We start from the raw sequence: 24,042 nt of genomic DNA, 5'->3' as shown, positions 1-24,042 counted from the left end.
GTAAGAATGCTATAACAGGGTAATTTTATCCAATGGCGGGCTCAGTGGTAAAGAATCTGCCTGCAAGGCAGGAGCCGCAGGCGACATGGGTTTGATCCCTGGGTGGGAAAATCCTCTGGAGGAGGGCTTGGCAACTCACTCCAGTATTCTCACCTGGAGAATCCCACGGACAAAGTAGCCTGGCAGGCTACCATTCATAGGGTCGCAAAGAGTCGGACACGACTGAAGCGACTTAGCATACATGCACGCTTCCATTGGCAGATACCAAAAGGTTAATGAAAAAGCAAAAGCCTGTTAGAGGAGCACCATCTGGGATGCCCAATGGGAACAGTTTGATAGAGGTGAAGACAAAGCCAGATTTCCGGGGCTTAAAGGGGAAGGAAATAATGAACAGTAGTTCACTCCTTAGAGATGTACCTATCTAGGGGGAATGTGAGAAAAAGATTTGTGTTATTCTATGCATGCATGAATTATGCAAACAAAGATGTGGCATCTAGAAGGTCAGAAATACAAAAATGAAATAATGTCATGCAATGATGCCCTTATTTTATTTTATTTTTTAACATTTATTTATTTGGCTGTGCCAGGTCTTAGTCGCCACACATGGAATCTTTAGTTGCAGCATGTGGGATCTAGTTCCCTGACCAGGGAGCAAATCCAGGCCCCCTGCATTGGGAGCACAGAGTCTCAGCCACTGGACACCAGGAAAGTCCCAAATATGCCTTTACTTTAGAAAATTAGCCAGTCAGACATGGCTATAATGTTGTACAACACCGTGTAATGCCTCCCCGTGGAGTTAGGTGCCCTGACAGCCCTGAGTATGTTTGCCCAGTGTTTCAAAAAGTCACTTGCCAATTGAAAAATTAAGAATGTTTCCAGAAGCATTGAGGATTCTGACTTCACTGGATATTCAGCATAGCTGGTAACCCTGGGTCAGCATGACTGTGTGACAACAGTCTCTACCTTGTACTTAATACCCGTGGACTACTTGTGGGATTCAATTCACTCCACCCCATCTGGCTATTCTGGCCATTTATGTTACCTGTCTGCAGACATTTGAGTGTTTGAACCCTGCCTCAGGCTTTTAACTAGAGCTTAGAAATAAGTGGATTTCAGTGAACCCTCAAAGAAAAAGGTCCCCAGGCTCTTCCTGCCATTTTGCTTTCTTATGCAAACAAACCATAAGGATCTAGACTCTTCCAGGTCACTTACTGCTTTTACTGAACTGAGTGGTCTCCATCCAGGCCTGGAAGTGTGGTTGTGACGTACGAAATCACAACAACAACAACAGCATCACCTGCGTTAATGCGTAAAGCGAACGAGAAAGTCACACAGAACCTCAATCAGACCTACAAGATGGAGAGCAGTTCCTATCAGGTTACTTACAGCAGTAAGTAGACGATTGCTGCATCCTTCCTATGAGTACATTCTACTTAGATATGGTAACAGTATTTATCATGATGTGTAAGCCTGAGAAGTCACATGACGACTTCCTCTGTGGAGAGAAACTCTCCAGTTCCTGGCATACAGGTTTTGTGCCTTCTCCCCACCATCGGCCACTTTGGCACCTCCTTTGGGTGGCGGCAGGCGTGGAGGGTCCCAGCAGGGAGAGATTTTACAGGGCCACAGAGCCATCTGGGTCTATGGATTTTTTTTTTTTTAATTAACAGACTCAAAACATTCAAAAAGGAGAACTAACATTGCGATGGTTGTTGCTGTTCAGTCACTCAGTCATGTCTGACTCTTTGTGACCCCATGGACTATAGCACACCAGGCTTTCCCATCCTTCACTATCTCCCAGAGCTTGCTCAAACTCATGTCCATTGAGTCAGTGATACCATCCAACCATCACATCCTCTGTCTCCCACTTCTCCTTCTGCCCTCAATCTTTCCCATCATCAGGGTCTTTTCCAATGAGCTGACTCTTCGCATCAGGTAGCCAAAGTATTGGAGCTTCAGCTTTAGCATCAGTTCTTCCAATGAATATTAGGGTTGACAGGCCCAAAACCTCCCCAGAAGTAGAACTAACATTGTGATGGGGGGCGGGTATTTATGAGATGCACTGATATTGACCAGGGGTCCATTGTTACTTTGGAGCAGTAGTTCTCAAAAGTGTGGCCCCTCCAGCAGCATCTGGGAACTTGTTAGAAAAGCAAATTCTGGAAGTCACCCCAGACCAACCTGGGCCAACCTGTATTTTGGCAAGCCCTCCAGGTGATTCTGCTGCAGGGGAGATTTGAGAACCACTGCTTTGGATCACATACAGCAGTGGCAAGAGTCCTGGCATTTTACATGCTCTCCCTCATTTTCCAAATGGGGTATAGAGTTGGGCTCTGTGTGTAATTAGGTGGGTGGCTCTGTTGTTGCCTGGGGGAAAGCAAGGGGAGTCTGAGCAGAGATGTGATGCAAGCGATGACTGGCAGCTGTTGTGTGTAACTCAGGCCCACGGTTCACGACTGAAGGGGACTCCTCTTTGGAACAACACAGCCCACCATGGGGACGGCACTGAACGGGCTGTTGCAGGCACAGGGGAAGGAAAGTCACCTCTTCTCAGGAGGAGTGAGACCATCCTGACAATGGATTCATACTCTACCTCTTTACATTCACTGCTAATATTTTTAGACATCCTATCATTCAGGAAGGAGAGGGTGGGACAAATTGAGAGCAAATCACCCTCAGGGTAAATGACTTGCTCAAGGCCACATGGTAAGTAACATCATTTTGCATGCCTCAGGTCACTACATGAAATGTGCACAGGAGGCTTTGCTTCTGAATAGTTGAATGTGATGCTCTGAAATCTTATTTTACTCAGGAGCCTGAAAAATGTGGCAAGAGATATTTAGATACCTGGATATTTTGAACATAGCACCCCAAATTAATTCTATGGTATTTTAGTCCCATATTTACACTATGAACAGGCTTCCCTTGTGGCTAAGCTGGTTAAGAATCTGCCTGCAATGCGGGAGGCCTGGGTTCGATCCCTGGGTTGGGAAGATCCCCTGGAGAAGGGAAAGGCTACCCACTCCAGTATTCTGCCCTGGAGAATTCCATGGACTGTATAGTCCATGAGGTTGCAAACAGTCGGACATGACTGACTGACTTTCACTTTCACTTTACAGTAAGAACAGGGTGTGGCCTGAGCCTAAAGAACCATCCAAAAGATGCCTCCCAGAACCTTATTCCTCAGCGCCTTAGATTTTCTCAATACATGGAATTCATGAATACTATACCTCAGCTTAGAGGGAAAACCTGTATATTATATAAGCCAGAAAAACCCCAAAATAGAGAATACTGTTTTTATTTATGTCTGTGAAATGACTTAATGCCACTTTTCTCAAGAAGTTTACTGTGAAACCAATAAGAATAGCTACTATCCCTCCAAGTCACCCCCCAAGATAGCTCTCACTGCTCCTATTTTCCAGACAAGGAAGCCAAGGTTCAGAGATACTCAGCAAGCTCCCCAGTGCCACACAGCTATGCCTGGCTCAGAACCGGAATTCAAATTCAGATCTGTGTGTCTATAAAGCTGCCACTTTTATAGGCCCATAGGTGTTAAGTCTTTAAAAAATGTCTTATTTCCCAAGCACACTTTATTGTAAAAAATTAATTGGTTTTTCCACTTTTAATTTATCAAAGGCACGAGACAGAGCTTTCAGTCAGCTTGAGGTACCAATTATCAGTAACAAACAGTTGATATTTCTCAAATCAGGGGCAAAGGAACTTGATGTTTAAGTTAGTTCGTGTGACTTTTTCATAAGCAAATGTGCAATTTTCTACCAGACTATTAGAATTTTTTTTGCATTTTTATTGTATAAATTTTATTGAAGTATAGTTGATTTACAATGCTGTGTTAATTTCTGCTGTACAGCAAAGTGGTTCAATTATCTATATTTATATTTGTATGTTCTTTTCCATATTCTTCTTGACTGTGGTTTACAGTTCCCTGTGCTGTACGATAAAATCTTGCTGTTTAGCCAACCTATATATAATAGTTTGTATCTGCTAATCCCAACCTACCAATCCATCCCTCCCCTATTCTCCTTCCCCTTGGCAACCACAAGTCTGTTGTTTGTATCTGTGACAGATTATTTGAAACACTGAAAATAGATTTGGGATCCCCATTAGCATCATTGACAACTCTTAAGTGTGCAAAGATCCCAAGCTAGAAACCGCGTCCCTAATAGCTGGCTCAGTCACTCCGGGGCCCTCAGGTCCCAGCTGTCCAGGGAAGGAGTGTGGGGAACACGATGCATTATTCATCACCACGGACACATCTTGAGAACACCTGTGGTGGTGGCATTGGGGAGTATCATTAATTCCATTCATTTGCTTTGGGATCCTAATAGCTTTTGTTTGGATTTCCAGATGAAACGAAATTCTCCATCACACCAGAAATCATTTTTGAAGGAGATACAGTAACGCTGATGTGTGAGAATGAAGTTTTTTCCACCAATGTGTCCTGGACGCAGGCGGAAACGGGCCTCGACATCCAGAACAGCACTGAAGTCTCCATCTACACCTCTGTGCTCAACAACATGACCTCCGTGTCGCGCCTTATTATCCACAACATCACTCGGGGTTCCATGGGTGGGTTGCCATGGAATGAAGGGCTAAGAAAGAATCAAACTGTAGTAGTGTGTGTAGACAGACTTTTCCTCTTCAAAAAGAAGCTCAAATGTTCACAACTGAAAATTAATCCCATGGTGAATGAGCCAAGCAAATTTAGCCTGGGGAGACAGATAGAATTTTCCACATTTACCAAAGCTTATGAGCTGGAACCTAAGACAAAAAGCAGGTTTATTTTTTTTTTAACATTTTTAAAAAATGTGAGAAGAGCTTTGTTGAGGTAGAAGTGACATGGAATAAACTGTACATATGTAAAGTTAGTATGCTTACATTTATAATTTAAATTATAACTTACACATATAATTTTGCACATATAGTTTAATAAGTTTTGGCATGTGGATACACCTGTGCAAATATCACCGTGATCAAGGTAGTGAACATATTCATCACTGCTCTCCCCAGGTTTTCTTCTTCTCTGTTGGAATCCCTCCCACCTGTTCCTCCCCAGCGACCACAGAAGCATAACTCTTATACCTGACATTCTAAAATTTAATAGCATCACTGCAATCCAGATGTCAACAGAGGCATCTCATTTTCTCTCAAAGAGAAACTGGACTGCAGACACATGGATTCTATCAGGTGTTTGTTGACTCTGACTTTGCCACAGAGTTAAATAGGATGCCAAAATGATCCATGGGTTTCCCATCTTCTCTTTGTACCTCTGAAGCATCCCCACACTTTTTTTCCTTACCAAAAAGGACTCAGATTTCTGCCTTTTCCTTAGAACATCTCTCTACTCCTCACCTCGTGGCATTAGAAATATCTCCCTCAACCTTCAGTACCTCCTGAATATTCCTTTAGGGTTGCTTATAAGAAGTCTCATATGCTTTTGAAAATGATGTTTCATGAAGTACCACCATGACACATAAGATGAGGCCATCCTTCTTCTAGGGAACTAGATATATGTTATAGTAATAATCCATGTCTTTTTTTGTATTTGCTACAGGTGAATACATCTGCAAGCTGACATTAGATATTTTTGAATATGCGTCCAAAAGAAAAGTGGAAGTTATACCCATCCAGATACAGGCAAGTGAAGCCACGGAGGTGATGTGTGACAACAGTCCTGTGTCTTTGCGCTGCTGCAGTGAGGTGAACGTGAATTGGAGTCAAATTGAATGGAAGCAGGAAGGGAGTATAAGCGTTCCAGGTGAGCCTGTTAGAAACCCTTTCGCAAATAGGTTTTTTGCATTTTGGCCAAGTAAAAATAGAGATGCAGTGGGTAAAAGAGCAAATGTCAGGTAGCTGGGTTTTTTCTAGACCTCAGACTGTGGAAGAAGTACTAGGTTTGAGGCCAGCTCCAGCTAAGCCATGCTAGAACAAAATTCCCAAAGTATGTACACATAAGTGTCGCGTGTGCTCTGTGCTCAGTCATGGCCAGCTCCTTGTGACCCCATGCACTGTAGCCCAGCGGGAATACTGGGGTAGGTTGCCATTTTCTCCTCTACTGGATCTTCCCAGTCCAGGGATTGAACCCAAGTCTCCTGTGGCTCCTTGAATAGCAAGTGGATTCTTTACCTGCTGAGCCATTGGGGAAATCCATAAGTGTCATACCTGGGATGTAAACTAGATTCTGGCAGAGAAGATTCAAGAGGGAGTGATGGGATGACATAGGTTTATCGCATCTTCCCTGCAGAAAATCTTGTCCCCACTTCCCTTTCCTTTCCCTCTTCAGCAAAGAGACAAAGATGAGGTCATGGGTTTTGCTTTGAAGTCTGACTTGGAGAGTCGAATTCCTGAGTCTCTCCTCCTGGTGTCTGTCCTTCCCACTAATTATCTGACTCTGTGTCTTTGGTTCTATATCTTTCTCTATCAACCTGTTTGTCTCTCAACCAATGTCAATTTCTGATCCTGTTGGTTATCTGAGATCACGCTTGAAATTCCCCACCTTTCAGTTTGTACTGATGAATAATAATAAGTAGAAGAAATTAAAATAGCAATAGTGCTCTTTTTGTGTAATAATTTATGATCATTTTTCAAAAAACATGTTCTCACTTGAAAAAAATTTTTATTTTTTTATTTTTATTTATTTTTTTTTCCGCCACAGGTATACGTGTGTTCCCCATCCTGGACCCTCCTCCCTCCTCCCTCCCCATACCATCCCTCTGGGTCGTCCCAGTGCACTAGCCCCAAGCATCCAGTGTCGTGCATCGAACCTGGACTGGCATCTCGTTTCTTACATGATATTTTATGTGTTTCAATGTCAGTCTCCCAAATCTTCCCACCCTCTCCCTCTCCCACAGAGTCCATAAGACTGTTCTATACATCAGTGTCTCTTTTGCTGTCTCATACACCGGGTTACTGTTACCATCATCTTTCTAAATTCCATATATATGCATTAGTATACTGTATTTATGTTTTTCCTTCTGGCTTACTTCACTCTGTATAATAGGCTCCAGTTTCATCCACCTCATTAGAACTGATTCAAATGTATTCTTTTTAATGGCTGAGTAATACTCCATTGTGTATATGTACCACAGCTTTCTTATCCATTCATCTGCTGATGGACATCTAAGTTGCTTCCATGTCCTGGCTATTATAAACAGTGCTGTGATGAACATTGGGGTACACGTGTCTCTTTCGCTTCTGGTTTCCTCAGTGTGTATGCCCAGCAGTGGGATTGCTGGATCATAAGGCAGTTCTATTTCCAGTTTTTAAAGGAATCTCCACACTGTTCTCCATAGTGGCTGTACTAATTTGCATTCCCACCAACAGTGTAAGAGGGTTCCCTTTTCTCCACACCCTCTCCAGCATTTATTATTTGTAGACTTTTGGATTGCAGCCATTCTGACTGGTGTGAAATGGTACCTCATAGTGGTTTTGATTTGCATTTCTCTGATAATGAGTGATGTTGAGCATCTTTGCATGTGTTTGTTAGCCATCTGTATGTCTTCTTTGGAGAAATGTCTATTTAGTTCTTTGGCCCATTTTTTGATTGGGTCATTTATTTTTCTGGAGTTGAGCTGTAGGAGTTGCTTGTATATTTTTGAGATTAGTTGTTTGTCAGTTGCTTCATTTGCTATTATTTTCTTATAAATTTTTATATTCTTATAAATAAAATAAATTTTTATTTATTTTAATTGGAAGATAATTGCTTTACAATGTTGTGTTGGTTTCTGCTGTACAGTATGAACCAGTTATAAGTATGCACATATTGTTATCACTTTAATCACATTTAACTTTGACCACAAGTTTGAAGCAGACATTTTTTTTTGCCTTCCATTTTCAAATAAGGAAATTGAGGTTCAAATTCAATGACTTATCCGAGGATGTCACAATAGAAAAAGAAAATAATTCAAGTCTTTGTCTTGGCCAAACTATATCACACATGCCTGGTGAGTCAGCCTTGGCATGAGCTGATCCAGCAGAAATTGTACTGTGAAACAGAAAACTGTTCTCTGCCTATAAACCTCACATAGGCAATTCTTCTCTTAAGAAATGACAGTATTATGTGCTCATCTTTCAAGTTAAAAAAAAATCATTAAAGCAATTGTAGCTTTAGCCATGAAATCCATCATTGTGGTGGAACTTTTACAAAGCCTTCCCTATTGGATAATATTAAATCATAAATAAAATAAGGATCAATTGAGATGTAACGTTTTCTGAGCACATCCAGTTTTCAAAGCACATTTGTTTCCACCTTAAAGTACTCCACAGAATGGTAAAGGCATCTGGTAACTGTTGAACAAGTTGACATATGGTCCATTTAGCCACTTCCTTGATTCCAAAGAAGAGGAGGTGTAGACATCCTAAAGGAACTGCCAGATGGGAGAAAGACCTTGCACAGTTCCCGTGTTGCTGACTTAGAGGCTTTTAACTGTGAGTGGTGAAAGGCCTTGCCCTCTGGCAAAGGAACCAGGAAGTCTACAGTACAGATGCTCAGGGACCTCTCTGTGGCCATCCCTGCTACAGACATTCTTAATGCCCCGGGCAGGCTCAACTAACAACAGAACAATGGATTTCCTGCCACCCTGGCTGGGGCAGGCCACTTGGGGACCCTTACAAGGGATTCTCTGATGAATTTAACCTCTGCTCTCTCTCGACACCTGTCCTCTTTCCTTCTCCTTTGCCCTCCCCTCGCTGGGGCCATCTTTTTCCAAATTCCACAAGTTCTCTTAGCAGCCATTTTTCTAGATCAGGAGAAAGCCATCGAGCTAAATAATTCACCCCAGTGTGTTGGAACTGAACGTATCGCCTCATCTCAGAAACAGTTGCACTGGATTTTCAAAGCACTTCCAGCAAGGGATAAGATGGAAAGGAAGTAATCCATAGTGTCAGAATTTCTAACTTTAAGAAGATGAAGGTGGTCTTTTTCAAGCAGGTTGGGCTTTCTGGGGTTTTGGGGTATTTTCAGGGCTTGTGGAATCTTAGAGATTGAACTCGGCAGGGACAGCGAAAGTGCCAAATCCTAACCAGTAGATCGCTAAGGAGCTCCCAGATTTTCATCTTTTAAATAGAGACAATGGCACCCATTTTGTGAGACTTTTGAAAGAAGAGACAAGAGATAATGAATGTCAATATTTAAAACAGAGTTGAATACATTGAATCTGCCACAATAACTGCTTTCTGATAATGATGATAGCTTTGAAAACCATGCCTTCACTTATCCTCAATGTCCTGGGAATTCTTCATTGGGTATTATTTAATCTTGAGCAACAAACTTGGAACTGCCTCCCACCTCTACTCTGGAAAGCAGAGTGCCAACTTACAGGCTGCATTTAGTACCTTCCATTGTTCTGCAGCCAAGGGAGAGGGATGGAGTGAGAGGTCCTGGAGGAAGTGGAGGAAGTAGGTTTTCCAAAAATGAGTGGAGGTATGAGCCTTGGAGATGAATGGACCTTTGTACCTATGAACCAGGAGGTATTAATAATATACCCAAGGTGGTAAATCAGTTTGGTGTTCTGAATTATCATTTTGGAGACTGGGGAGAAAAGCTGGTTCCTTTTCAATCAGAATATTTTAAATATCATTGATCCTCCAGCTAAGGCTGTAAAAGATGCATTTATGTTAGAGTTCATCAGAAGGGTTTTTTCTTTTTCTTTAATTTTTGGAAGATTGTCAGTGTTTGAGGAATGTCTTCAGGGTACATGGCAGAAGGCAAGGATGGAGGGGAGGGATGAAGGAACCGAAGTAGAAAAAGGTGTCCAAGAGAGCATCATAGAGACACAGGCAGGAAGTGAGATGGCGTGGAGGGCAGAGCATCTTGGGAACGGAGAGGAAGACAGGAAGGAGCAGCTATTCTGAAGGGTGAACTGCTGGTAACTGAAGAAAACACGAAGGTAAAGCTTCGACTAAAACATATGACTAATAGGAAGGAATAAGTTACGAAAACAGGTCTCAAGTGAGACGAGTATCAGAGGCCTGAGTCCTGTTTCTTCCTCCTTTTAATAATAAAAATAGTCAAAATAATCTATCATCTTTTCCTCTTCCAATTGAAATCATATCCAAAAACATGACTTCTCTTTTTAAATTTTTCACACTTCAGCAATCATCATGGTCTTGGTTAGGGGCTGGCCCCAGCCAGCCACTATCCTAAGTGTTCACATAGTAACTCCTTTTACCTGACTACAATCCTAGGTCATAGCTGTTATATATCCCCATTTTACATCTGGAGAAACTGAGATAGAGCGTGGCTTAGTGACTTTCCCAACAACACCCTGCCGGTAGGTACTAGAGTGTTGGGGACTTCCCTGGTGGTCTAGTGGTTTAAGACTTTGTCTTCCAATGCGGGGAGTGCGGGTTTGAGCCCTGATCAGGGAGCCAAAACCCCACACGCCTCACGCCCAAAAAACCAAAACACAAAGAACAGAAGCAATATTGTAACCAGCTCTGCTGCTGCTGCTAAGTCACTTCAGTCGTGTCCGATTCTGTGCGACCCCATAGACGGCAGCCCACGAGGCTCCCCCGTCCTTGGGATTCTCCAGGCAAGAACACTGGAGTGGGTTTCCATTTCCTTCTCCAATGCAGGAAAGTGAAAAGTAAAAGTGAAGTCACTCAGTCATGTCTGACTCTTAGCGACCCCATGGACTGCAGCCTACGAGACCCTTCAGTCCATGGGATTTTCCAGGCGAGAGTACTGGAGTGGGGTGCCATTGCCTTCTCTGGTAACCAGTTCAACAAAGACTTTTTAAAAAAAAAGTCCACATTAAAAAAAAATTTAAAAAGATAATAATACAGTTTGGAAACTGCAGCCAGGCCACCTGGATCCTAAAGTGGCAGGACTAACCATTATACCATCCTGCCTCTCCATTCAACAGAAGGCAATGGCACCCCACTCCAGTACTCTTGCCTGGAAAATCCCATGGATGGAGGAGCCTGGCAGGCTGAAGTCCATGAGGTCACTAAGAGTCGGACATGACTGAGCGACTTCACTTTCACTTTTCACTTTCATGCACTGGAGAAGGAAATGGCAACCCACTCCAGTGTTCTTGCCTGGAGAATCCCAGGGACTGGGGAGCCTGGTGGGCTGCCGTCTATGGGGTCGCACAGAGTCGGACACGACTGAAGCGACTTAGCAGCAGTAGCAGCAGCAGCCTCTCCATTCAAAGAGAAAACTGGATGTAAATAAGGAGTCATGTTAGCTGATTTGGCTTCTTGTTTTTGTAAATAACTTTATTCATTTATTTTTGGCTGTGTGTGGTCTTCACTGCTGCTTGGGCTTTTCTCCAGTTGTGGCAAGTGGCAATTACTCTGTAGTTGTGGTGCAAAAGCTTCTCATTGCAGTGGTTTCTCTTGATGCAGAGCACAAGCTCTAGGACCCTTGGGCCTCCTTACTTGTGGCATATGGGCTCACTAGTTGTGACTCCCAGACTCTAGAGCACAGGCTCAATAGTTGCGGTGCATGGGCTTGGTTGCTTTGCAGCATGTGGGATCTTCCAAGATCAGGGATCAAACCCATGTCTCCTGTATTGGCAGGCAGATTCTTTACCACTGAGCCACCAGGGAAGCCCACGATTTGGCTTCTTTGCTACCAAACCAGAGAGTCAGATAACCGTGACAGCAAGAGAACCTCTTATGTTGTTGCAGGAAACGCTGAAATAGACACGGACAATGGCTGCAGCACATACACCCTCGTGGCCAATGGGACTCAGTGTCCGAGCGGGTCGTCTGGAACGACAGTGGTCTACACGTGTGAGTTCATCAGTGCCCACGGAGCCAGAGGCAGAAAGGACATAGAAGTGACATTCATGTCTGTGGGTAAGGACTCTTTCACTAGCATTTTTGGGCTTGCCCCTCAAACCAGGGGCTGCCAGTGAACTGGGAACATCCATGAGCAGTGAAGCCGGGCCTTCCCTGGTTGTGAGATGGTGGTTGGGGTAAATCACACAGTGGGATTTGCATCTCTGCCAGTTAAATTCACAGGAATTCCTTACAAGGAAGGGTAAGAATAGGAAGCAGTGGTTGCAGGGAAGGAACCGCCTACGTTGTACTGAGAAGGCAAAAAGCTGAAGTAGGTTTCACACTCAGATTAGTCACTGAATAAGGAAGGAATCCCATGGTCTAAGAGTCGGACACAATGGAGCGACTTTCACTTCACAAGGATAATGCCCCTTATATCCTACTTTTTCTCCCATAATCCCATTCTCCCTCTCTTGAATTGCAATAGCTTGGCTCACTCCCCACCATCCTTCATTCCCCCCTTTTCTCTCCCATTTTATCTTTTTCAGAGAGAATGCAGCAGAAAGCTTTAGGAGTCTGGTATTTCCTGGTTATCTTACAGTTGTAACAAGTGTGTTTGTTTTCAATTAATTCTAGGACTCTTAAAAGTATCGTTTCTACTGCTTATATCTTAAAGCATTCTAACTTCACCCCTGTATCAGACATTTAAAACTTTCTGCTGCATTCTCTGCAAAAATTGGGCAGGCAAACATGTTTTTGTGCCCATCATACAAAAACAATTTAGATAAATCATCAGTCCCCACTTCTGAACAATTTGGGTGTCTCTACTTCTCAGTCCAGATATAATTATTTGGGCAGTGTAACTGCTGTGATCCCTCTGCTTCACAAGTCGTTTCAGAAACCACTCATCTTCTTGGTAAGCACCGACTGGGTAGTGGACCCAGTGCTGACGCTGGCGATGTGAACGAGGACACGCATGAGAGGGTCCTGCTCTTAAGGAGCTCACATTTTCATGGAGAAGAGATACAAAAGAGAGAAATTAAAATACACCATGGCATTTTAAGTTATTTCGAAAGAGTAGAAAATGATACGGTCATAGGAACTGAGCCATTGAGTTTCCCTTGAGGTACCTGGAAGAGGTTGGAGGGGAGTTGAGTTAAGTCAACACTCTTAAGTTTGCAACCTTTTGCCCTGCTGATCATTAGGAGATAATTCCAGCCACAAAGGGGAAGTGCGCGAATCCCAAAGGCTTGTGATGGAAATGAGTACAGTTCAGAGCACCACCAAGAACAGCCTAGAGACAAGTAAAGCCCGGGAGCAGCAAGGTACCAATGCCGCGTTGACCCCAGTAGAGTCAGGACCGCTCATGCTTTCTGTCTCCATGTGAAATTTCACTCTATGTGGACGTCACCAGAAAGACTAAACATTATACTTGTTGTTGGTTTTCTTTTGTCTGTTTTATTTGCATTCTTTTAGCCAAGCTAAACATAACCCCGGACCTAATTTCTGTTTCTGAGGGACAAAGCTTTTTTATAAAGTGCATCAGCGATATGAGTAACTATGATGAGATGTACTGGAACACTTCTGCTGGAACTAAAATATACAAAAGGTTTTATACCACGAGGAGGTATCCTGACAGAGCAGAGTCGGTGCTGACAGTCAAGACCTCAACCAGGGAGTGGAATGGTGAGTGAAAGCCCAGATACCCTGCACCCTGGTTCTGGGACCCCTAGAAATACACTGGAATCATTGCCATCCATGGAGGGCCTGGCCCAAGCCATGCCTGTGCCAGCCACTCTGCACGTCATACGTCATCACTCAATGCAACAGCCCTTTGGGGGAAGATGTCACTATTATCATTTTACAGATGCAGAAAATGAGGTTCAGCGAGGATAATAAATGTGCCTAAGTTTCCACAACTTAAGTTGTAGAGAAAGAATTAAAACTGGTCTCTGATTCTAGAGCCTGTGTTTTGCCGTTGAGAAGATTTTTTGTTTTAATTTAACTATAGTTAATTTACGATGTTGTGTTTAGTTTCAAGTGTATGGCAAAGTGATTTTGTATATTTATATGCTGCTGCTGCTGCTAAATCACTTCAGTCATGTCCGACTCTGTGTGACCCCATAGACAGCAGCCCACCAGGCTTCCGTCCCTGGGATTCTCCAGGCAAGAACACTGGAGTGGGTTGCCATTGCCTTCTCCAGTGCATGAAAGTGAAAAGTGAAAGTGAAGTCGCTCAGTCGTGTCCAACCCTCAGCAACCCCATGGACTGCAGCCCACCAGGCTCCTCCATCCATGGGATTTTGCAGGCAACTGGAGTTGGGTGCCATTGCCTTCTCCGTGTATATTTATATATATATATATATTTACACACACATATATGAAGATATCATGTATATGTGATATATATAATCCCCATGTAATCACATATAATCACTTATATATGTGATTCAGTTTTAAATATAAAGCAATTCAGTTTTTGTATATGTATGTGATTCAGTTTTTTATATGAAATGACTCAGTTATATATATATATATATATATACACACACACACACATATATATGTTCTTTTTTAGATTCTTTCCCATTATAGGTTATTATAAGATATTGCATATAGTTCCCTGTGCTATACACCAGGTCCTTGTAATTCATCTATTTTATGCATTAGTGGTATGCATATAATTCCAAACTCCTAAGAGGATTTTTTTTTCAAGTATTTTTACCACACTCTTGTTTCACCCAACTGAGGTATAAAAATTCTTCCTAAAAGTTTTATATGCCTGGTTCCAAAAGAGGAAAGAAAAACGTTTTAATTTTCTACTTATCCCTGCTGCTAAGTCGCTTCAGTCGTGTCCGACTCTGTGAGACCCCATAGATGGCAGCCCATCAGGCTCCCCTGTCCCTGGGATTCTCCAGGCAAGAACACTGGAGTGGGTTGCCATTTCCTTCTCCAATGCATGAAGGTGAAAAGTGAAGGTGAAGTTGCTCAGTCGTGTCCAACTCTGATGGACCCCATGGACTGCAGCCTACCGGGCTCCTCGGTCCATGGGATTTTCCTGGCAAGAGTACTGGAGTGGGGTGCCATCACCTTCTCCAATACTTATCCCTAGATACTGTTTAAGTTGAGAGAAAATGCAAATTTTTGGAAGAAAAAGAAATTTGATAGGATCCCTTCAATAATAATTGACATTTCTTGAGCTTCTGCTGTGTGATAGACATTGTGCTAAGTATTTAAGTACATGAATTAATTTAAAACAATAAACCTAGAGGAGAGTGTCATTATCATCTCCATTCCACAGATGAGGACACTGGGGCCCAGAGAGGGTAAGAAACTGCCTGAGATTATGCATGCATCTGCTGAATGGCAGAGCCCAAGGGAAAAGGTGACTGGCTCGAGGCCAAGAGTTCTCTTTTTTGGGGAGGGTGGGGAGGCTGCACTTGTGGGATCTTAGTTCCCGGACCAGGGATTGAACTAAGCGTGGCGTCTTAAACACTGGACCACTAGGCAAGTCCCCAGAAGCCAATTATTAACTACTTTGTTCTAAAGCTTTTCATGAATGATAGGCTTAATCAGTCCAGATCCTGTGAGTTCCAGGTTGTCTTGATTTTTTCCTGTAAGGAAGGCTTAGGCAACACTAGAAATAACTGCTTCTTGTCTGGTTGGACTTGGTGGATACCATCAGGAATGGGAAATATTCCCATTTCTCCTATGCTGAGCTCATACTTGCTCTGCCCAATAGCCCTTTCCGACTATCAGACAATATTGAACCATTAAACAGTCCCACTCAGGTTCTAAAAATCATCTGTTCTCATCAAAATTGACTACACTTTTCTATTCAGTGTAAAGTTTCTTTCCCTCCCTCCCAATGGGAATCGGAAGGCATTTTCTCTCTGGTCTTTTCCTACTTGTTTTTTTCTCTGCCCAGCAGCTGCTCTGACTCCCCCAAAGTTAGGACAAAGAGAAGCAATGTCGGCAACATTGAAAGGTCCTACTTAACTGTAGATGCTGTGATAAACTTCCGGCTGTCCCCACAGCAGCTGACCCAGCGGCGGCTCATCCCCTGATGGGCTCTGGTGTGAAGTCCAGTGGGAAAGGTGGCTTTCATGAAGGTCAACCCAAGCCCTGTCCGTAGTCCACTCTGCTTCACCAAGCACTGGGCATGCAGGCAACTCCCACTGCAGCCTTCTCTTTTCACTCCTGCAAAGTTGAGTCGGCCCATTCTCATCTTCAGACTTTTTTAGATAAGCGTCAGACATCTAATCCCAGAGTCCACAGGTCAAACTCTCCCAAGAGTTCACAATCCACTTCTCCCTCCTTCCCCCTTCCCTCTGCACTCCTTAGCGGTGCAATGATGTGCCAGAACCAGAAGCATCTACTCCCTTAGAGATGGTGTCACAAGACCCCAGGGCTCTGGCTCCATCTCACTGACAACTTTCTTCAAAGAACTCCCCAGCCCAGCACATACCAAATTCTCATTTTTTCCCTCCTGGTTAAAGAAAGAGCCTTGGAGGAGGTCTTGGGAACCTGATTTGAAACTCGATCCTACTCCAACAGGCTGTTTGACTCTGGATAAGCCACTACATTGTATTCAAAAGTAAGTGAATATTTCCATGAGGATGGGTTCAAATGCACAGAGAGCCCAGGAGGGGACTCAACGGAGCGTTTTCTCATCTAGGGCCCAGGAGGGGTCACTGTGCACTTGTCCCAGCTTGACAAGGAAACCCAATCCTCTTCTTAACATTTTCAGCCAATGCCTTCCTGTTTGTTTGTTTGTTTGATTTTGCAATTGCTTTATTAAATAAAATTCATGCACTATAGAATTGATTCATTCAAAGGATACAGTTCAGTGGCTTTTAGTGTACTGGAATTGTGCAAACTTTACTGTAGTCGATTTGAGAACATTTTCATCACTCCCCACCCCCACCAAGAGAAATTCCATATGCTTTACAAGTCACCTCATTTTCTCCCAAACCCCCAGCCCTAGGCAACCACTACTCTATTTTCTGTTCCTGTGTATTTGTCTACTGTAGACGTTTCATAGAACTGGGATCATACGATATGTGGCCTTTTGCGTCTGGCTTCTGTCACTCAGCATGATGTTTTTGAGGTTCAGCTAATGCCTTTCTGGAGCGATGACTTTTGTTCCATCTCTTCTTGGCTTCCTTCCACTCAGGAACCTATCACTGTGTATTTCGATACAAGAATTTGTACAGGGTCATGGCCAAAGATGTCATCGTGTACCCGCTGCCTCTAGAGTCCAACATCATGGTTGATCCTGTGGAAGCTGCAATTCCATGCCATAGCTCCCATCATATCAGATGCTGCATTGAGGAAGATTCAGACTACAGGGTTATTTTTCAAGTGGGTTCCTCGTCCTTTCCTGCTGGTAAGATGCCCACTGCTGAATTGTTAGGACATAAGATTCCATATACATGGAGTCTACATATTTACTCTTAAAGTAGGGGTAAAGAGACGTAAGGATTCCATCAGACAGAATATAACAGAGGAGTCCATGAGGCTTTACTGCCTTCTATTTTGCTATGTGGCCAGTGGCTCGTTGAAATGTGAAAATGTTAATTGCTCAGTCATGTCTGACTCTTTGAGACCCCATGGACTGTAGCCCACCATATAATTCTCCATATAATTCTCCAGACAAGAATACTGGAGTGGGTACCCATTCCCTTCTCCAGGACATCTTCCCGACCCAGGGATCGAACCTGGGCCTCCTGCATTGTAGGCCAATTCTTTACCATCTGAGCAAGTGGTTTGTGACAAAATCTTGAGAGTCTGTGAGAGTGGAACCCATTGTTTCTAGTGATGACTGTTGAAGACCATATTAAGTTACCGTCATGAGCCTTCTACATGTTCCATATAGTAGACTAGATATTCTAATCATTCCTCCCTCTGTGCAGGAGTTAGCATGCAATCATAGTACCACAAGAATCCTGTAAATGCACAGCTGAGCAGCCCAAAGAGTAACAGAAACAATGGAGCCTATTATACAGAGTGAAGTAAGCCAGAAAGAAAAACACCAATACAGTGTACTAACGCATATATGTGGAATTTAGAAAAATGGTAACGACAACCCTGTATGCGAGACAATAAAGAGACACAGATGTATAGAACAGTCTTTTGGACTCTGTGGGAGAGGGAGTGGGGGATGATTTGGGAGAATGGCATTAAAACATGTATAATATCATATAAGAAATGAATCGCCAGTCCAGGTTCGATGCAGGATACAGGAAGCTTGGGGCTGGTGCACTGGGATGACCCAGAGGGATGTATGGGGAGGGAGGTGGGAGGGGGTTCAGGATGGGGAACACGTGTACACCTGTGGTGGATGCATGTTGATGTATGGCAAAACCAATACAATATTATAAAGTAAAAATAATAATAATAATTAAAAAATAAAAATAAATAAAAATTAAAAAAAAGAAGAATTACAGGAAATGTTTTTGCTAATGATGAGATGCCCTGAAGGCATTTGCCAAAATCAGAAACCCAGAATCTTGAATTTGAGTTTGAAAGCTCTGAAGTGTATTAGAGAGAAGGCCTTGATCCCAAGGCAGTAACTAAGGCACCCCACCCACCAGCACAATGTCAGGGCCCTCACATAATGACGTGCTTAGTAAAAGAAGAAGAATCTAGGAAAAAACTAAAATTCATCTGCAAGAGTTAAGAGCTTGGCCTCATTGCTGATAAAAGGTAAAAATTTCACCTGAGAATTATGATTGTCCTGCCTAGGTTTGGGGCTTGAATTTATACTACCTATGTGGTCCAGGAACTCCAAGCTGAGGAATAATTAACTTAAGAGACTCCATTGGTAGCACTCAATGGTACCTGACCAAAAAAAAAAAAATTCAAGTCCTGTCTGGTTGAATGTACCTTCCACCCAGATCCCTCAGGATTCATTCAGATAAAGATCAACCAAATATGACTTCACAATCCCAAATCTTAACTCACTGACACCATCACCAGGGATTTAGGAGCTCATTCATACTTTCAAGAATGGTTCTTGGGGACCTCCTGCTTAATATAGAACACAATGAATACAGGAGGCAATGAAAAGGAGATCAAAGAAGTGGGGCATGTAGATTAATATCTAGAAGAGCATATGTCCTAGAAGGCAATATATAGAATATTAAATACCCCAAAATGAGCATTAACAGATGGAAAGAACAAAGGAAGTTCAGGAAAGTGGGGAATCCCATAACGACTAGACAATGTAGAGAAGGATGCGTGGCAGGGGGATATGAAATCAATCTGGGTACGGAAATATTTAAGCATTTCAACATTCTGTGGTAAACACGCATGTGTTCAGGGTTTTCTGTGTGCCAGACACTGACCTAGGCACTAGGAGATGCAAAGATAAGTATGACCAGGTACCTACCCGCTGAAACCTTAGGGTCTGGTAGGAGTTGCTGTTGTTCAGCCACCCAGTCGTGTCCAATTCTTTGTGACCCCATATGCTGCAGCATGCCAGGCCTCCCTGTCCCTCACCATCTCCTAGAATCTGCCCAAGTTCATATTCATTGCATCGGTGATGCTGTCCAGCCAGCCGTCTCATCCTCTGACACCCTCTTTTCCTTTAGTGAAGTGTGAAAGTCGCTCAGTCATGTCCAACTCTATGTGACCCCATGGACTATACAGTCTGTGAAATTTTCCAGGCCAGAATACTGGAGGAGGTAACTGATTCCTTCTCCAGGTCTTCTCCTTGGGTGACCTCTAAGCAAATGCGATGAAAGCAGGATAGGATAAAAGTGCAGAGCGTGATGGGGTTTCAGTAGATAGAAGGATGCTGAGAAAGCATTCTGATGGTCCGAAACTGGGTGGGCATAGACTTGGAGCCATGAATGGTGGAGGTAAGGTTTTGGCCAGCATGCATGCCAGTGCAGGCTTAGTTACTTCTAGGCTAGTGGCATTTTGCGAACCACATAAAAGATGAATGTGGCACATAATCTTGAAAACAGTTTGAACAAGTTTATCCACGTTGGATGATTTTTAACAAAATCCGTGCTTTGAATACTTATGTTGTGACTTCATTCTTTGATTTTATTTTAGTAAAAGAAGTTAATGAAAAGCAAGTGTGCTACAAACACCATTTCGTGGCAGACTCGGTTTCCTGTCCAGAAAATGTGGATGTGTTCTGTCACTTTGCCAATGCCGCTAATAATTCAGTCCAGAGCCCGTCTATGAAGCTTAACCTGGTTCCTGGTGAGAGCACTTTTAATTATTTTAAAATGTTACAGTCATGGGCAGAGATTCATTTATTGATTCACTCCCTCATTCATCCATCAATAAATGTGTGTTAATCTCTTTCATGTGGCAAGACTTGAGCTAAGCATGGGGGATTGAAAAGAAATAAGCTATGTTTCTTGGCCTCACATCTAAGAGAGAGATACATGTGATTTTAAAATGTTATCACATGTAATGGGGTAAGTTCTGCTCTAGAGACGGTTGTGGGTGGCTAGAAGAGGCTATCTGATTAACTCTGGTAGTGATTAGGTGGGAAGAAATTAACAAAGCTCGGCAGATAAAGCCATATACCCATTGATTCTGAGAGTTGAAGCCCTGCCCTCACCAGTTAAGAGTGGATGGTGTTTGTATGGGGCTGAGGCCACTTTGAACTTTCAGCAAAGTTACAGACTTTCAGCAAAGTTCAAATATCCAGTCTACTATATGCCCCCATCAGCACTGTTTCCCAGAGCTACAGAAAAAGAATCAGAGGGACTTCCCTGGCAGTCCAATGGGTAAGACTTCACCTTCCAATGTAGGGGGTGTGGGTTCCATCCCTGGTTGAGAAGCTAGGATCCCACATGCCTCAGGGTCAAAAAACCAAAATATGAGACAGAATCAATACCATAATAAATTTATGTTCCACATCAAAATATCTTAAAAATAATAAAACATCAGAAACTGTCTTTCCCATCCTTTGTTATCGCTGAGCCAATGCCACCTCATATACTATTTTTTAAGGTAAAAAGATACTCCTGGGTCTGCATCATAAGCAATCCCCTGGCCCCATAAATCGTCTCTATAAAAAACCCCATGATGTCTGAAGGATCTATGCCTCTGTTACCAAGCCTGTTTGAGTTTATTGAGGGATTTTTGGTCCTTCTCATAGGTGTTGGTATCTGAGGCCCAGACACCAAAGTAGGAAGCAATGAAGAGCTCCCTGTATCTCTGAGTCACCATCCCTTGACCCCACCAAGCACACCTTTTCCAGAGGGCAGCCAAGGTCACTTCTCCTCTGTCCTCCCGTCTTAGCCCAGGTGCCATCATGTTTTATTCACTTACCTTTGTTCTCTTCTTTGTTCTTCTTGCAAACTCTGATTCCTCAGCCCTTTCCCAATAGAAAATTACTTAGGTGTTTTAAGATTTTTCTACAGTGGCTGGGAACTCAATAAATGCTAAAAGATGATGGGGAGGTGTTTCTGCTCATCAGAGAGTCCCAAGTTCCCTGGAGATGGAGATTCTGCAACAAATGCCATTTTCCAATGAAGTCTGGTCTTAGGTAGAGGAAAAGGGAAGTCATCCTTAAGGGAAACCAGAAGGAATAAATGCTTATAAATATTGTCTAGAATATTCAGGTCATGGGTGCCTAGAATTCCTACTGCTAATTATAGCTTTAGATTAAAATGGTGCCTCTTATCCTTGGCTGCACCCAGGAATCACAAGCAGGCTTTAAAAACTGCTGAAGCTTGAATTTCAGCCTGAGAGGTTCTGATCTACTTGGACTGGAGTGAGCCTGGACATTGGTATTTCCAAGGCTCCTCTGGTGATTCTTAAGCATCAGAGTTGAGAATCCCATGCATGAAGATCCCATGCATCCCTAACACTCATGGTCACCTGCATATCTTTTATCTGGATGAGTACACATTAAGCTCTTGTTATTTTCATCGCTTAGATTTTACAGGCAGCAAAGAGAAAATTCCTGGAGATTGGAGGTGGGAATGAGGCTTAGAGGAAAAGCCAGTGCAAATTAGAATCAGATCTGTGTGGAAACTCGGAAAAGGTCACTGAAAGTGAAGAAGATGAGTTCAAATATCAAAACGCCACCTAAGCCTGGTCCTGTTTCAACTATCTTTTCTCCTCTTTTCAACTGTGCCTTTTATATCCACGTTTCCAATGCAGGGGAGAGCATCACTTGCCAGGATCCTATCCTAGGTGTTGGGGAGCCTGGGAAAGTCATCCAGAAGCTTTGCCAATTCTCGAACATTACCAGAAGCCGTGAGAGTCCTATTGGAGGGATCATAACTTATAGATGCGTGGGCTCCCAGTGGCAGATTGAGAGAAATGACTGCATCTCTGCTCCAATAAATGCTCTGCTCCAGCTGGCCAAGGTGATCTTTAAACCCTTGACTCTGAGCTCTTGGTGGGGAGCTATGTTTAGCTGAGCCTATTTCTCAGCACTTAGGAAAATGGACTTTGAGCTGCTTTGTGTTGCTCTCAAAGCTACACTTGTTTATTTCCGAATAAGATGCAACTCTAGACATGCTTAATATTTTGCGTGAATACCAATAGAGAGGCAACACAATGTGCGTTCTGCCCTAGGACCAGCTGTGCGCCTTCACCTTGGTTTCTGTTAGCTCAATGATAAAAGTCATGTTGGTGAAGTCATCCCCTCTAAATGTGCTCCTTTGAAGAATTTTTATATCAAGCTAATAGTTCTAATCTTTTCAGAAAGAAAGCAAAATAAAAAGTAAGATTTATGGACTTCCCTGGTGGTTCAGTGGTTAAGAATCCTCCTTCCAATGCAGGGGACGCAGGCTCAATCCCTGGTCGGGGGAACTAAGATCCCACACGCCACTAGGCAACTAAGCCCATACACTGCAATGAAGACCCAGCACAGCCGAAAAAAATAAATTAATTTTTTTAAAAGTAAGGTTCATCAATAGGAAAAAAAAAATTGGGCTTTATGCTTTTACACGTCTGAGACTTCCTTTATCCTTACAAGTCATCTATAGTCCTAGAAGGGGCTAGCTGACCTCTCTTACCTAGAGTAGAAGTGAGTGCCATGTGGCGAGGACATATGTTTCATTTCATCAAAATAAATACTTTCACCTCTCATGCTTATGTTGCTGAGAATTCAAGAGTCCTCAAATTCCATAAGTTACAATAAATCAGTTGCAATTTTTTTTTTTTTTTTGTCTGATTGTGTTGGCTTTTTTGTTCTTAGGCTTTGGTTAAGAGCCCCACCCAGGACGAGAAGCTCCCGTCCTACCTAGGGAATCTTTCCATTAGCACAAAGCAAGTGAAACTTGAAGTCGACTCATTTTCTGGGACCCTGGGAGCTATTATTAACATCCTGGACCTGTTCTCAACAGTTCCAACCCAAGTGAATTCAGAAATGATGACGGTGAGTTTGTTCGTCTTACAGGAGTCTGGCTTCTCATCTCTTCATCCCTCAGCACTTGGGGTCAAGAAACATAAGTTCTCTCCACTGCAAATTCTCTCTTTTCCTAAGCAGCGCCTTGCCAGCTCTGGCTTTTAGCATGTGCGTGTATATCTTGGGATCTTAAGATGACTTTTTAAAGAATCTCATTAGTTTCTTCATTAATAGAGAATGAATTCTTACCTGCTTTCTAAGAAAACTAGGAATGAAAGGTTTTCAGAATATGTACAAGGTGGGATTCTCAACAGTCTCTCACCAAACGTGACCTTTGAAGCAATCAGTGTTCTTTATTTTTTTTAATTGGAGTATAGTTGCTTTACAGTGTTGTGTTCATTTCTGCTGCACAGCAGAGTAAAGCAGCTATACATATTCATATATCCCCTCTTTTTTGGATTTCCTTCCCACTTCAGTTGGGGCTTCCCTTGTGGCTCAGCTGGGAAAGAATCCACCTGCAATGTGGGAGACCTGGGTTCCATCCCTGGGTTGGGAAGATGCCCTGGAGAAGGGAAAGGCTGCCCACTCCAGTATTCTGGCCTGGAGAATTCCATAGGCTATATAGTCCATGGGGTCACAAAGAGTCAGACATGACTGAGCGACTTTCACTTTCACTTTCCCCACTTCTGTTACCACAGAGCACTGAGTAGGGTTCCCTGGGCTGTACAATAGGTCTAATTAGCCATCTGTTTTACATGTAATAGTGTATGTATGTCAATCTCAATCTCCCAATTCATCCCACTCCCCTTTTACCTCTTGGTATCCATATGTTTGTTCTCTGTTTCTGCTTTGAAAATAAGATTATCTATACCATTTTTCTGTATTCCACATATATGTGTTAATGTACAATATTTGTTTTTCTCTTTCTGACTTACTTCACTTTGTGTGACAGTCTTTGAGTCCCA

The 24,042-nt window shown here is 42.9% G+C and overlaps 1 protein-coding gene across 17 annotated transcripts in view; it reads left to right on the top strand.

The window, feature by feature from the left end:
* ADGRF5 (adhesion G protein-coupled receptor F5) overlaps window positions 1–24,042 on the top strand; it is a 112,791-nt gene that overhangs the window by 78,475 nt on the left and 10,274 nt on the right. For 10 of the 17 annotated variants that reach the window (XM_086372019.1, XM_086372025.1, XM_086372023.1 and 7 more), the window contains exons 8-16: window positions 1,245–1,390; window positions 4,366–4,587; window positions 5,573–5,776; window positions 11,653–11,823; window positions 13,222–13,431; window positions 16,922–17,134; window positions 19,810–19,962; window positions 21,883–22,091; window positions 22,928–23,107. In XM_086372019.1, the coding sequence (XP_086228145.1) occupies window positions 1,245–1,390; window positions 4,366–4,587; window positions 5,573–5,776; window positions 11,653–11,823; window positions 13,222–13,431; window positions 16,922–17,134; window positions 19,810–19,962; window positions 21,883–22,091; window positions 22,928–23,107 (1,708 nt within the window). Of the gene's footprint in view, window positions 1–1,244; window positions 1,391–4,365; window positions 4,588–5,572; window positions 5,777–11,652; window positions 11,824–12,950; window positions 13,071–13,221; window positions 13,432–16,921; window positions 17,135–19,809; window positions 19,963–21,882; window positions 22,092–22,927; window positions 23,108–24,042 lie in introns of all 17 variants that reach the window. The other 7 variants (XM_086372011.1, XM_086372009.1, XM_086372010.1 and 4 more) reach the window with 1 other exon arrangement.

This window comes from Bos grunniens, chromosome 23 (genome assembly GCF_055505025.1).
Source record: "Bos grunniens cultivar Pamir isolate PY7600 chromosome 23, Bosgru_T2T1.0, whole genome shotgun sequence".
Classification (NCBI taxonomy): domain Eukaryota; kingdom Metazoa; phylum Chordata; class Mammalia; order Artiodactyla; family Bovidae; genus Bos; species Bos grunniens.
The sequence above is the reverse complement of the archived record's forward strand: the minus strand, read 5'-3'. Positions and strand labels throughout refer to the sequence as shown.